General features: G+C 36.0%; 1 protein-coding gene across 1 annotated transcript; it reads right to left on the bottom strand.

The window, feature by feature from the left end:
- Positions 1–3,881: 3,881 nt before the first annotated feature.
- LOC100617735 (olfactory receptor 56B1-like) lies at positions 3,882–5,931 on the bottom strand. The gene is made up of 2 exons (XM_003340991.2): positions 5,890–5,931; positions 3,882–4,839 (listed from the first exon to the last, which is right to left on the bottom strand). Exons 1-2 carry the CDS (start codon positions 5,929–5,931, stop codon positions 3,922–3,924), a joined length of 960 nt encoding a protein of 319 aa, XP_003341039.1. The 3' UTR covers positions 3,882–3,921.
- Positions 5,932–16,136: the final 10,205 nt, after the last annotated feature.

The raw sequence follows: 16,136 nt of genomic DNA, 5'->3' as shown, positions 1-16,136 counted from the left end.
AATAATAAACTGGAGGAATTCCATGGAGACTGGAACAACCTCCAGGAATTGATACAGAGTGAGAGGAGCAGAACCAGAAAACATTATACACAGAGACTGACACACCGTGGTACAATCGAATGTAATGGACTTCTCCATTAGTGGCAATGCAGTGACCCTGAACAACTTGGAGGAATCTATGAGAAAAACCACTATCCCCATTCTGAGGAACATTATGGGAGTAAAAACACTGAAGGAAAACAACTGCTTGAAAGATGGATCGAAGGGATATGTTTGGGGATGCAGACTAAATGAACATCCTACTGCAAACATCAACAACATGGAAATAGGTTCTGATCAAGGACACAAGTAATACTGAATGAAATTGTATGTTGGCTGCAGGAAGGATGGGTACAGGAGAGGGAGGGAAATAATGTGATTATTATAAGCAAGGAATATTGTTCTAAACTGACTAAATAAACTAATTCAAATGGAAAAAATAACCACCAAGTAATATATACAGATAGTTTTAGGTAAATGATTCATTTCATTTTAAGAAGAAAATTTAAAACTATGCTTTCCAGGTCTTCAATAGGAATGCATTTTTATCAGACTTTTTCACTTATTGTTATAGATTTTCATCTTTTGTCATTAACTATAATTGCCAGTCAATTTCTTTTACATAAACCTATTAACTCTTTTGTTTTCCAAACAAATATTTAGTGTCTCTGTGCTTTATTTGCTACACTATGCATTGGAGAAGAAAAATTTAGATAAGATAGGAGGTCAATTATAATGTAATCTATAATTTAATAGCTGTCTAACACACATGTATATATATATATATATATACATATATGCCAGTGATTATGTTATCACACAATAATTATGGAGATATTTGGAGAGTTGTGGAGCAAGGTGCTATATGATACCTAAGGAGCAGCCTAGATTAGTGGAAAGACCCCATTAGTTCTATGTGGCATTGGTTAACTCATTTAATTCCTCTAGATGAGTGCTGTCATTTATAAAATGAGGAACTTTCCTAGATATTCTTTATTTTTATTTTCCCCTTCTTTTGTCTACTCTCCTCCAGTACAAAGTAAAGTAATATGATATAGATTGTACTTATGGTATCATATAATACATATTTCCCTGTTTGTCATGTTTTGAAACAAGATACATATTTCTTACACTCGAGAAAAATTAATGGAGGAAATAAAGTGAAGAATGGCATGTTTCAATTTGAGTTTGAACTGCATCTGAATTGATAATCTATATAAATCTTTCCAGCTCTAAATCCTGTAAAGATGAAGAAAAGTTTTATAGTGATATTTCAATTGTGTTTTTAATGATGGTAAAAAAGAAAATAATAAAAGCACAGGAGGGTAACGTTTTAGCTATAGGTGGCAATGTGAGAAAAATAGAGATGTCAAAGAATAGAGGCTGTTTTTTTTTTTGAACCCTTAACGTCTTTTGAACCTTGTCTTGGAGTCAATACTAGGCAATGCGGGTCACGTGACTTGCCCAGGGTCACACAGCTGGGAAGTGTCTGAGGTCATATTTGAACCTGGGACCTCCTGTCTCTAGGCCTGGCTCTCAATCCACTGAGCCACCCAGCTGCCCCCTAGAGGCTGTTTTTAGGGATGCAGAAAGTATTTGTTGAGTAGGATACAGTTTTTAGTGGGGACTATCCATTCAATGAATCAACCCACAAGCATGTATCTCTTATGTTCCAAGTACTCTGTTAGGTGCTAGGCATAGTGTCCTCTGTGGTTTGAACTCCCTCTTGAAAGCAAACATATGAGCATTAAAGAAACATTCACCACCTTGTCCCTGAAGCCAGTTGTATTCTCTAATATAGGGGAGAAAGGGAGAGACAAATTAGGATGTTGCTACTATTTTCTATCCCACTACTTATAGTGAGTGATTTGACCAATTCTGCTCCATTAGGAAAAGGGTTGTTCATTTCCTAGTTCTAAAATAAGTTTGCTTTCAAAAGGGATTTCTAACCACAGAGGGCACTATAGGTCTGAAAAGGACTGGATAATAAGCCAATTATTTTGTTTCTATGAGGAAGACATGGATTTATCAAAATATTTAGTGTTGCCCCAAATGCAACTTTCAATTCATTTCTCCTCTAAAAAGAAATGCTTTAGGGTTTTGATCAGATAAAAGCCATGGATAAAGGTTGGGAGGACAATGATTGATCTTTGTTTTGTTCCAGCATTTATGGAATGTGAGAAGTAAAGGAAAATAAATGAGTGAAGAAAGCAAGAGAAAGCGAAATAGGGAGAAAGTAACATTGTGAGTGTCAGAGAAGACAAAGGAGACATTTTCAGAAAAAATGGTCCAATCTAGATGGCTATAGTATTACTTTAGCCACTCCTCTAACTTCATCACGCTGATATGGAACCACCTGTTTTATCTCTTAAAAACTGACCATCTAAAGGGGCTTTCTGTCACCTTTAGAGCTGCCTGTACTTTTAGCATCATCTGAATTGCTATTGCTTCCTTAAGCATCCCTTCTTTTCTTCTGGGGAAGCTTTTGTCTGAGGAAGTAAACAGAAGGTTTGGCATATAGAGAAGAAAAAGTAGGGGAAAACTGGCTATTGTAGGGATTTGAAATCCTCACAATGCTCACAAACTTTAAAAAACCTTGTATGGGATCATGGGATTGTAAATATATAGGTGGGAGGGATCTGAGAGGCCATACAATGTAACCCTCTAATTTTTATTAAAGATAAAGAAACTGAAGTCCAAGGAGGAACTGTCAGAGATGGGATTTTTTAAAATCAAAATCTTCTGAATAAAGTCAAGAATTCTTTTCTTTATATCTTGCTGCTTCCCATCTTTCCTATTTCTCTTTATATTTAGTATTTTTCTTCCCTATAAATTATCTTATGCTCACCTCTCATGTATTCTTTTTAAAAATTTTATTAAATTTTATTTTTTTTATAAACCCTTAACTTCCATCTTAGAATCAATACCGTGTTTTGGTTTTAAGTCAGAAGAGCAGTAAGGGCTAGTTTATGGGTTTATGTGACTTGCCCAAGGTCACACAGCTAGAAGGTGTCTGAGGTCAGATTTGAGCCTAGGACCTTCCATCTCTAGGCCTGGCTCTCAATCCACTGAGATAACTAAGCTTAGCTGTCCGGCTTCCCTTTTAAATATTCTACATTCTATTATCTGTGTTTATGTTATCTGTGTCTATTTATGTTATATCTTCATAGCAGAATGTGAATTCTTTCTGGGTACTTTAATTTTTGCTTTTATATTATCATCGCCTTTTTGTTTAGCACAGTTTCTCTTTACAATGGATACTAAATGCACATTGGATGAATGAGTGAGTGTGTAATGAATAGATATGTTGATGATGACAGGGCATTAAAATATTTATATATTATATTATTAAATTATAAATGTTTTAAGATAATTACATTTACATTTGAATAAATGTAAATGAGAATATAAAAATATAAATGGAAATATACAAATGTAAATGCAACAGAAAAGCAAGTTCTCTTATGGCATATATATCCTTTTCCACAATATATATTCAACATCAGGAAAGCAAGGGGGTACAGTGGATAGAATGCTAGGCCTGGAGTTAGGAAGATTCACCTGTCTGACTTCAATTCTAATTTTAGACACTTTCTGTGTGACGAAGTCACTTAACCATATTTACCTCAGTTTCCTCATCTGTAAAATGAAGTAGAGAAGGAAATGGCAAATCATTGTAGTATCTCTGTCAAGAAAACCCCAAATGGGAAAAGGAAGAGTTGGACATGACTGAAAATAACTGAACAAGAAGTTATTCAATATTACAGCCAATGGTTAAAAAGTACATAAATTCATAAGTGAAAGCATGAGATCTACTTGTCTGTAGGAGATGGAGACTGTATACATTGGAAATTTGACTCCATAAGCTTTTTTGCTCTGAGCTCATTTGCTCTTTATGCCTGCCAGAAGGACCTTCTGGAAGCCCAACCTGAGGTCTTGGGTCCTAAATGCATACACTAAAGGGTTGAGGGCTGGGGGGATGATGTTGTGCAACACATTGAAAAGCACAGGGATCAGGGGAAACTTTCTTCCTGCTAGGTGAGTGACACAAATAACAACAATAACTGTATAGAAGAAGAGGATGAGGATGAGGTGGGAACTACAGGTGCTCAGGGCTTTGGATGCAGCTTCTGCAGAGTTCAGTTTCAGCACGGAATGGAGGATGAAGGCATAGGAAAGGATGATCATGCTTAAGTCACTTCCCATCACCAGCCAGGCTACAATCATCTGGCAAATGCTGTTGGCCCTCCTGTCATCACAAGACAGGCTGGTGACACCCAAGTTGGAGCACAGGCAGTGTTCAATCTCATTTGAAGAGCAGTAATCTCTCTGAGCAGCTAGTACAGGCACTGGGATGACCCCCAGTCCATTTCTGAGCACCATGAATGCTGTGGCTTTAAAGACAAAAGAGTTTGTGACAATGGTGGGGTAGCGGAGGGGATGGCAAATAGCCACATATCTGTCAAAAGCCATGCAGAGGAAGATGCCAGACTCCATGCCCACAAAGCAGTGTATGGCATAGATCTGAGCAAAGCACTCAGGAAGGCTGATGGACTTGGCATCAAACCAGAAGATGGCCAATATCTTGGGCATGATTGTGGTGGCCAGACCCATGTCCACTATAGACAAGATGCTCAAGAACTGGTACATGGGCTGGTGCAATTTGGGTTCCTTCCAGATGGTGATAAAGATGAGAAGATTGGCACTGAGGGCTAAGAGGTAGAGTAAGGCTAGGGGTAGAGAGAGCCAATGCTGCCAGCTATAGATTCCTGGAAGTCCCATGAGAATGAATTCTGTGACCTGGAAGTGGGAGCCATTGAAGTGTCTTGTAGTTGGGGTCATCATTCTCTAAGAAGAAAAAGTTCTCCAGAATCATTTTGCTATAACAAACTCACTACAACGAAATAAGATTTATCAAGAGCCTGTTTGCATGTGGTATATTCATTCAAAATGTGGCACATTTATCTCCTAATGTATACCCTCCTCCAGACTCATGTTGGATAATATGTTCCCTCAGTCATTCAAGCTGGACAGAACCTGAGATAATCCCACCTGCTTTAGAATCTGGCTTAATGAGAAAATGTGCCTAGTGAGAACATAGAAGATGTTACCACCACCCACCCCCTGCCTCAGGCTTATTTATAATTGTGTCACTCTTGCTCTCAATGGACTTTTTCACTTTCATTGGTGCACTAAAGTACTCGACCAGCTGGCCAGGCTAATGCTCTAATTCATGTTGCTCAACTAGTTTTATTAGTTCCCTGCTACAGTGAGAGAGTCCTAAACTCTTCACTCATGGAATCTTGGTTCATTTCATAGGGTCACTAAAAAAAAAATAAAAACAACTTTTAATTAGCAGAGTTCAGTGGCATTCTCTTATGTCCCCAAATTTTCCTTGGTTGCTTACTTTATATTTTTGCTTTGTCACCATTACCCTCCATCTCCACTTGAAATCTGTCTGTGTCATTGTTGCAATGCTCCCCCCCCAACAGAGTATGAACTCCTTGACAACAGAAATGAGGTCATGATTTGTTGTCCTAGTTACATATCAAGCAGCTGGGAGGCATAGTGCATTAGACTAGTGGACCTGGAGTCAGAAGGATCTAAATTCAATGTTGTCTCAGATGCTATAGTTGAGTGAACTTAAGCAAGTCACTTAAGCTCTCTCAGCCTCAATTTTCTCATCTGTAAAGTGGAGATGATAGTAATAGCACCTACCTCTTAGGGTTGGTAGAGAGGAAAAAAATGAGATAACATATGTAAAACTAGATAGAGTAATACCAGGGGCCATAAGAGCCCATGCTGCCAGTTATGGATGCCTGGGAGCCCCATAAGGATGTACTCAGTAACCTGGTAGTGGGAATTGTTGGAAACTTTCATAAATGGAGACATCTTTACCTAAAAGAAAAATAAATCACATAGTTTCCTTTTTAGTGAGTCACTACCAAACAGGGTTTATATCAAATGCTCATGTCACCTTCATGGTAGTTGGTGTTGTACACAGAGAATTGCCAAGATAATTTCCATAGCCTGGAGAAATTACAAAGGAGACACTCCTGTGTTCTGTGAGCAGTGACTGCAATCACAGTAAACAAATGGTACAATTAAACCCCAAACAAGAAGGAAGATTCCACATGATTTGTGAAGGATATTGCTATTTTGTGGACCCAAACGTCCAGCTACTGAACCACCAAACTTTCTTTTATGCTCTAGATTTCAAGAAAACAGTAGTTTAACCTTGGCCATAACATTCTGGTAGGTACATACATAACAAAAGGAAATGTGTTGGAACATAGGGAAAAAAGAGGTACAAAAAGTCTATACATATTTTATCTCTTTGCTCACATTATTTCAATCTCTGTATCATATAAACTATAGGATTATATGCATATATATACTCTATAAACTCCATTCTCTTCTTACTTGTATCTGCTCATTATAGAGAGTAGAAGATGTCTGTAGTTAGCTGCCAGACCAAACACTTCCCAAGCATTGGAAAAAGTTTGGTCCTCTACTCAAGGCTTATTTTTAACAGTGGCTGCTGTCCTATATTCATAGTTCAATGGTCTTGTCTTTGGTATAATGGTCATAAAATTTGACATCTAAGGCCAATCTATTCACTTTTCTCTGTGCTAGGTGAAATGAGTGCTACATAGAGAGGGTGCCCTTTGGTTAGTTCAGCAACTCTAGCTACCAAATTCAGGATTCTAGATATATTCTATTAAGTTACAAGAGTTCAGGGCAGTGAATAATGCTACTTAGTACCCAGTCTTCAGTTTAAGAAAAATTACAGAATGGATAATCAATAATGTAGCATCATTATTTATGTATTATTAATGTAGCATATGTCAACTAAACTGTACCAATAAAGATTCTTAAATAAGGCTCCCTTTCCCTAGACTTAAAAAAACTAAATGAGGATAATGTTATATGTCTCTTTTCTTGTGGGTCAATCAAATTGTCATATTGCTTTTTTTCTTTGACCTTTCTTGCCTGTTCTTCCCAAATTATAGGCAGGGACATTCCATAGCCAAAGAACCTTTGACCCTTGATTCCCACCCCATCATTGAATCCTTTGAACTGGACTTTTTTATTTGCTCCCAATTGATCTTTTTCTTTTATGTATTGTCTTCATGATTTAGAGTATAAATCCCATTAGAATAAGTACAGTGAAGTTTGTTTACATTTGTATTCCTAATTTTTAGCAAAGTGCATGTAACATAGGACTTAATAAATAATTTTTCATTCATTCATTCATTTCCTCACAGTTCAGAGCCATTTAGGTCCTCTGATGCTGGAACTGATGTTGTAAATTAACTTAAAATTCTTGCCATCTCTGAGCCATATCTTATTTTTCAAATTAAGGCCCCACAACCCCTTATTTTTTCTTGTAAATGTGGGTAGGAAGATCTAATAATAGATTTAAGGCTTACCAACTGCTTTATATGGATTATTTTCATTTGTTCCTCATAACAACACTGTGAGGTAGTCAGGGGCACTGGCTAGAACCAGCTCTAACCAGTTTGGGAAAACTTATAGTTACATCCTCAATGTAATCATTTAAACCTCAGAAATTGGTGGTAGCTATTAATAAGGTCTTGATTTATTAATTCATTGACCATCTAAACTGTTTTTTGTTTATGTTAATTGTTAATGAAAAAAATTAAGAGACATAGAAATGTTAAGTGACTTATTCCTGGTCACACTGCTACTAAGTGTCTGAGGGAGGATTTAAATTCTATCCTTTTTGGTTCTAAGGCAGGTGTTCTATCCATGATATAATCTAGCTGATCTAGGCAACTTCCCATTCACTCATGAATTCTTACAAATTCCAAGGTTCAATAGATTCTTCTAGATGTCCCTGGAGCAAAATCACTGGAACCTCAGGGAATTCTTTGGTAGGGCTCAAGGACCTATGCCAGTGGGATGTTTTTGAGAAAACTGAGCTCCAGTTTAGACTGGAGTTGTGTTTCCTAATCAATGAAAGCCTGAATATAACCTCTGTTATAGTGATGTTGACCATCTGTAAAATTGCTTGGCCTGAGTAAAACTCTGTATGATCTTTTTGAAATATCAATTTCATCCTCTCAGTGTGTAGAACCATTCCTAGAGGCTTTTTGATCTCTCAGCTGGTCCTAGATAATATTGCCTTGACCACGGTCTAAAGCTAGTACTACTTCAATGTGAATATGGTAGCTGTTTTATATGGGATAATGGAAGATTTTTGCCCTATCTCTAGTAGGCTCTTCTCTGTTTCTGTTTAGGAAGATAAGGGCTCCCTAGTTCCTTGGGAATCTGATATGCTAATAAAGTAGCCCATCAGGTCTTATTCAGACATCTCTTGAAAACTTCTATTAACACCACAAATGATGCATAACTCTTAGAATTCTTTGGTGTTTTTTTTTATTAATGATGGTTCAATGATTTTTTATTTTTTTAATCAGCAATACTGTTCCTTTGTCACAAAGAATATAATTTATGTGAAAGGTATGAGAGGGCTTTCTAATGGGTTAGAAATATGATATGGATAAACTATTTGATTCAGGAGCTCAAAAAGAATGATCTTAGGCTACATTGAGATAAGGATAGTATCTATATCAGGAATTCTTAAGTATTTTGTTTCATGTACCTCTTTGGCCATGTGTTGAAGCCTATGAATACCTATTCACAATAATAAGGTTTAAAAATTGTGGAAATGCTAATATTCAGTTAGAAGTTAGTGAAACTTAAGTATTTTTCTTCCAGTCCAGTTTATAGATCTGCAGAAATCTATCCATTGAGCCTTTCAAGGGGCATTGACCCAAGTTAAGAACCTCTGTCCTAGAGGGACAATTCTTCTGGACTCTGCCCTTCTGGACACTAAATATTGTATGCAATTCTAGGAGGTTAATTTTGAAAGAGATAAGAAGAAACATATGACATACCAGAGTGAGATAGCCAAGAAGGATGAGAGCATTCTAATTTATACTATACTTGAAAAATTAAAAACAATAGGTTTTTAACCTGAAGATATAAAACTTGAGAAGTGAAGAAGAATCATGATAACAGTTTTAAGTTAATACAAGGGTTTTTATTAAGAAGTAATAGATATTCGTAGAGAGCAGAACTGGTAAAACTGGAAATTTCAAGGAGAAAGGGATTGACTTAATCCAAGAAGAATATTCCTTACTGTATAAACTGTTGAATGGATTTCCAAGGGCAAGAGTGGAGAAGTTATTCTTTACTAAAAGTCTTAAGGCAAAGATGGGATATCCATTTGTCAAGAATTTGGGAAATTAAGTTTCTATTATGGGTAGAGGTTGAATGGAATAAACATGAAAGTTCTTTCCAACTTAGCAAGTCTCTTTTCTTGTCTTTGAAAAGAAATGGATGTGATGTGTTATAATTACTTGGTGGGGGTATTCATTGTCATCAAGAAGTAAATAGGACCTCTAAATTTCATTATTATAGCCAATGAATTGGTAACCACCCCAGTAATAGCCCTGAAAAATATATCTACCACTTACACATAAAGTTGTTTTATAACATTCCCTTACCCTTCATAAAATGTTATTGACAAATTAGCCCATTATTTATTCTCTATTTATGACATTCCATTTTCTGCCTCTGTATTTGCATAGTGTATCTTCCATTTAAAAAATTCCTATTCCAAGAAGTCATTTATTCAAACATAGACTTAGTAAATCTATTGCATATTTTGTATTTTTTTAAACCTTTACCTTTGTTCTTAGAATCAATACTCTGTATTGGTTCTAAGGCAGAAGAACAGTAAGGGTGGGGCAATGGCAGTTAAGTGACTTGCCCCAGTGTCTGAGGTCAGATTTGAACCTAGGACATCCCATCTCTAGGTCTGTCTCTCAATCCACTGAGCAACCCAGCTGACCCCACCCCTTTATAAGTAGGCTTTTATTATATAATGAAAACAGTTAGGAAAATCCTATCAATTTGAAAGTTACAGTAGTAATTCTAAACCCAAAATTAGAAAGCACCACATTTTAAAATTATATCCATAAGAAATCATCAAAAAAAGTATACGATAAAATGGTCCATTCACTTAGTAATCTTGAAATTCAGAAACTTTTTCTTTACCAAAGTGAATTTTTAGTCCTATAATACTTACAAATGAACTTTATCATGGCAGACAAGGGCAACATGGCACAGTGAAATAAAATTCCTTGCTGAAGTGATACATAAATGTTAACAACATTGGATTCTTTGTATTTATCTGTCTGATTATAAACATAGGAATATTCTCCTAACTTTGATTTGATATTTTCTCAAGTTTACCATTTTAACACTGCTCTAAAAATTAATGTGCTTAGAGAACACAGAGAACTTTTTCAAAGAGATTATCTAATTACATGGAAAATCCCTTTCATGTGAATAGTCAAAATATGAATTTCCTTTTTGTTAATAAATGATGAGATTTCCACAGAATTTCTTTTTTCCAAGGTACTCTTTACAATTCCCCTGGGCTCATCTGTCTTCTGAAAAACTTTTTCCTAGGACATTTTCCAATGAATTTAGGTGAACAGCTTTGAAGTTGAAATTCCAACTGGATTTTCACTGCTTTGCCCTAATCTAATGCTGGCTGCAGAGCTGAATACAAATGTTCAGACAGGGGAAAGTTGTAATGATTTACATATAGTCATATGGCTACTCAGAGTCTGAGGCAGGATTCAAGCTCCATCACTTCTAGCTCTAAGTCCAGTGTTCTATCCATTTTATCATCTAGTAGATCACTTAATACTCACCTTGGGTGTTGGCAGAGATGTAGCACCCAGTATTATAGGGATCAATGTAAGTCCTGGAATGGATCCTTTTAGAGGTAGATGTTCAGCTTATGAGAAACTGTTTAGTAATGACTACAGGTATATGGCAAGACTATGGGATTTTATGGCCAGTAGAAAGCACTTCAAGGGGGTGAGGGGAGGCTGGGAGGGAGCAGCTCAGGAGTTGGGTCAGTTGGCCTGAGGAGGATTCATTTACCAATCCTCAAGGAAGAGCAGTAAGCCCCAGGATAGATTGAGTCAGAAGCAGTGTTGCTGGTGATAGAAAGCAGAAAACTCAAGGGCATGTATCATTATAGAGCCTCTGGTGAATCCCTTTAGGAAGCAGAAGTCCCTTGTGTGACAAAAGGTCTCAGAGTTTATTGTAAATAACATCTTCCCACTATTTTTTAAAATTGTGTCTTATAAAAATCTTCTTCCCTCCTCCTTACATTATAATAGTTGGCATTTATATTTAAACTTGAGGTTTCAAAAGCATTACAAATATTCTCTGTCCTTAAATCCTCACAACAACCTTGGGGGTAGGTGTTATTATTGCCCCCTTTTAGAAATGAGAAAATTGAAACTGATAGAGATTCAGTCACTTGTCCAAGGTCACACATCTAATAAGTGTCTGAAGCAGTATTGAGCTCAGATCTTCATGATTCTAAGGTTAGAGTTCTCATTCACTAAGCCACATATCTGGTTTTAGTCTACTCTTCTCAGCTCTCTAGGAAAGTGGTGGTTTCTGATTCAATTATGGCTATTAATTTTTATTTTTTGCCAAACTCCAAAAATGAGTTTAATATAAAAATATAATGAGGTGAAAAAGATACTAAAGCATAATCACACAGAAAGAGAGGTAATGGGCTTAAGAGAGACCAAAGCGTTGGAAGAAAAAAATAGCAAGCAAAAGAAACTTCAAACTGTCAAACTGGGAAGAATGAGAGAAGATAAGAGCCAGTGACCTGGGTTTCTATGAGTGAAACAGGGGTGGCCCCTGGTACCATCTCACAGTAAAGCCTGGAAGTTCATAGTGCTTGGCCCTTTCAAGCCTGCAGAGGGGTGAAGACCTAGCTCCAGGGCAAAGTACCTCATTGTGTAGAACCCTGCAAGCTAACAGCAGAAAAGACAGAACTATCTGCTTTCAGAATTCCCAGTCCAAAGATAAAAAAGGACAAGGAAATGAGCAAACAGCAAAAGAAACACCTAATCTTAGAAAATTTCTATGGAACCAAAGAAGGAAACACAGAGTCAATAGAGGGTGGTGAGATCTAAGAAACCATATGCAAAACTTCAAAGAAAAATGGAAATTTTTCTCAAGTACTGGAAAAACTCCAAAGGGGATTAAAAAATCAAAAGAGAAGGGTTGAAGAAAAATGGGAAAAAGAAATGGAACTGATGCAAAAAGAAAATAACAGCTTTAAAAGCAAAATTGGTAAAATAAAGAGGTACAAATATCTGATGAAGAAAATATTTAAAAAAAACAAAATGGACCAACTGGAAAGGAGGGAAAAAATCCTATGAGGGAAAGATTTCCAATAGAAATAGAATGTACTAAATGAAAAAGGAAGATCAAAAGGTCATGGGAGAAATTCAGTCTTTAAAAATTAGACTTGGACAAATAGAAGCTAATGCCTTCATGAGACGTCAAGAAACAATAAAGCAAAATCAAAAGAATGAAAAATAGAAGAAATTATGAAATATCTCATTGAAAAAACAACTGACCTAGAAAATAGATCATAAGCTCCTCTCCTATTCATAAATCTTATAGGTAATACCTTCTGTGTTCTTATAATTTGTTTATAGTAACTCCTTTAATATCTAGATCATGCATCCATTTTGACCTTATCTTAGTGAATGGTATAAAATACTGGTGTATAGCCAGTTTCTGCCAAACTACTCTTCAGTTGTCCAAACGATTTTTACCAAATAGTAATTTCTTATCACAATAGTCTAGATCTATATTTTTACTAAATACCTGGTTACTATAATCTTTTGCTACTATTTGTTGTATGCCTATACTGTTTCAGAGGTGTACCTTTTTATTTCTTAGCTAATACCAGATAGTTTTGATAATTACTTTTTTATAATACAGTTTAAAATCTGGGGCTGCTAGACCTCTTTCCTTTACATTTTTTCATTAATTAATCATATTGTTTGGAAAGAGAAATAGTTTTATTACCTTTTTGTCCATTATGATTCCTTCAATTTCTTTTTCTTCTCTTATTGCTATTACTAGCATTTCAAATAATGTTAAATAATATTGATGATAATGAGCATCCTTATTTAACTTCTGATCTTAGTGAGAGGGCATCTAGCTTGTTGCATTACAAATAATACATACAGATAGTTTTAGGTAGATGCTTCATTTCAAGAAAAAAATCCATTAAAAACTATGCTTTCCGTGTCTTAATTTTAGAGACATACCATCTAAAATTAAACCTGTCTCTAAGCCTGGCTCTCAATCCACTAAACCATCCAGATGCACCCCTCTTTTATATATTCTGAATTCTATTATCTGTGTTTATGTTACATGTATCTATGTATATATTATATCTTCACAGCAGAATGAAAATTCTTTCTGGGAAATTACTTTAATTTTTCCTTTTATATTATCACTGCCTTTTATATTGCTTAGCACAGGTTTCTCTTCACAATGAATATTATATAAGTGCACATTAGATGAATGAGTATATAGATGTGTGCATGATTAATAGATATGTTGATGATGACAGGGCATTAAAATATTTGTATATTATGTTACTAAATTATAAATGTTTTAAGACAGTTACACTTACATTTGTGTATTTTCATATATATATATGTATACACACTCATACACTATATATATCTTTCCATTCTTGTTCAACATATAATTTAGTTTTCAGGGATTTTATCCACAGTTTGCTTAATCTAGTAGGTGACTTTGTAATAATAGAAAGCAAGGTACAAGATTGCTCCTCATTGTGACTCAACTTCTCTCTATCTCCTCTTCTACCTCCAAGGACATATGTTAATCTTTTTTTCTTTTCAATATTATAGCTCAATCTAGGATAATCCTTTTATCCAAGAAGTCCAATCTAGAAATTTTAGAACACCAGATGCTAGAATCCTGTAGACTCTAGCAGACTGGGTCCAGGATCTCTTATTACTTCACATTTTTTCCTGAATATTGCCTTTTCTCAAGTAATGTGATTCTCTCTTATTTTGTGTATGCATAATTCCATAATTCAGGGATCAGGGATTGTCATTATAAGGCTAATATGTGGCCATAATAAGGTGGAGAGTTTTTGCCATTGCCTCTCCAAGGCTGTGCTCAGGAAGTTGAAGTTGAGATATTTTTGACACTATCACTACTCAAAGCCATTCCTTGGACCAGGAGACTGCTGCTGTCTCTGCCTTGCTGTCCCCTTCTGGAGATCAGGTATGGTGGTCTCTAGGAGGCTTTACTCTTTAAATCCAAGAAACAGAAGTATAGTCTCAAGTTTCTGGTCTTGTTTCTATTCTGTGGAAATTTCTTTTTGGATCTCTCTGGTTTTCACTGGATTGTCTTTCCCTTTAGAACAAGAGTAAAACATGGAAAACACCTTTAGTGTTCACAAGGCTGAATGAACTACAATGTGAAAAGTCAATAATATTCAACCAAATTCTGAAGGAAGAAGTAGGCACAGGTAAAATCAAAATTTCTACTGGATCAATGTTCTCTCCTTTATGACATGCAGTACTCACAGGTACAATATGAGAGGCTTGTGAGAGTCAAATTTGACAAATATGTAAAAATCTAAATAGTTTAAAACCACAATGGCTAGGGATCAAATAAAATGAGGAAGCTGGGAATTGCACAATAAAAGAAACTTGTTTCAGTGGGTAAATTGCAGTATAGAATTTTGCAATTTTTAAATGAATTTGTTCAGTGTAGGTTGGTGATTTGGAATCTTTGAACCCATATTTTTTTTTTCTTCAGTATATTGGGCTCTTTTAGTAACTTATTTTGATATATACCTTAACTATCCACATGCCATTGTCCTGAGATATGCAGTCATGGGAGAAGGACACAGGATTCAGAATCAATTCTCAGTATAGAATAAGAAGCAGCAAGGGTCTCATAAGTAGAGATCCAGTTAGACCTTCCTTTTCAGTCAGTCAATAAACATTTATTAAGCACTACAATATACCAAGCACTGTACTAAGCTCTGGGGATGAAGAGGAAGATAAAAGACAGTTTTTGCCCTTGAGGGTCTCACAATTTAATAAGGAAGACAGTATGCAAAAAACTATATAAAAACAAACTCTATACAAGGAAATACAAAATAATCAACAGAAGAAAGGCACTGGTATTAAGAGGGACTGGGAAAGGGTTCTCATGGAAGGTGGGATTTTTAACTGGTATTTGAAGGCAGTCAAGAAAGGTAGTAGGCAGAGAGAGGAGGGAGAATATTCTAGGCATGAAATAGCTAGAGAAAATGTTCAAAGCAGAGAGATGGGGTGTCTTGTTCAAGTATCATCAAGGAGGTCAGTGCTACTAGATCAAAGAGAATGTGTAGGAGCATAATTATTAAGAAGACTGGAAAGGAGACTAGGTAATGAAGGGCTTTGAACACAAAATAAAGCATATTTTATTTAATCTTGGATGTGGTAGAGAGCTACTGGAGTTTATTAGTAGTGGTTTGACATGGTTGAATATGCACATTAGAAAAATCACTTTGTCAGCTAAATGACCTATTATTGTGAAAAACTTGTGGTAGGCAGAATGACCAGAAGGCTATTGTGATAGTCCAGGCATGAGGAGATGAGGTCTTACACTAGCGTGATGGTAGTATCCAAAGAGAAGAAAGGGCATTTTGTGAAATATTTCAGAGGTGAAATCAATAGGACCAGCTAACATTCCATCTAGGGTATGAGTAATAGTAAAGAATTAAGAATGGCTCTTAGGTTGCAAATCTGGAAGGCTGGGAGGAGATATTGCCTTCACAAGGAATAGGGAATTCTGGCAAGGGGAGAGTTTTGGAAATGTTCAGTTTAAGGTATCTACTGAAAAACAGTTCTAGAAAATTATTAGGTAGCTGGAGATTTGAGACTGGAGATCAGCAGAGAGGTTAGGACTGGATAAATAGAATGTAATATAGAACATTGGAATGGACCAGTGATTAGGCCATTGGAAGATCCAGGGATGACACCAGGGATAATAACATATTGTAAGTGCTCCTTCACTGGACATGTGGCCCTATCTATGCCAAGAATGGAGATGACAGATTCTGGGTAAAGTTGGGTTATACCTTTCACTTGGTGTAGGTATTTTGTTCCTGTACTTGTTTAGTGGATTTC

This window comes from Monodelphis domestica, chromosome 4 (assembly GCF_027887165.1).
Source record: "Monodelphis domestica isolate mMonDom1 chromosome 4, mMonDom1.pri, whole genome shotgun sequence".
Lineage (NCBI taxonomy): Eukaryota > Metazoa > Chordata > Mammalia > Didelphimorphia > Didelphidae > Monodelphis > Monodelphis domestica.
This window is presented reverse-complemented; position numbering and strand designations above follow the sequence as displayed.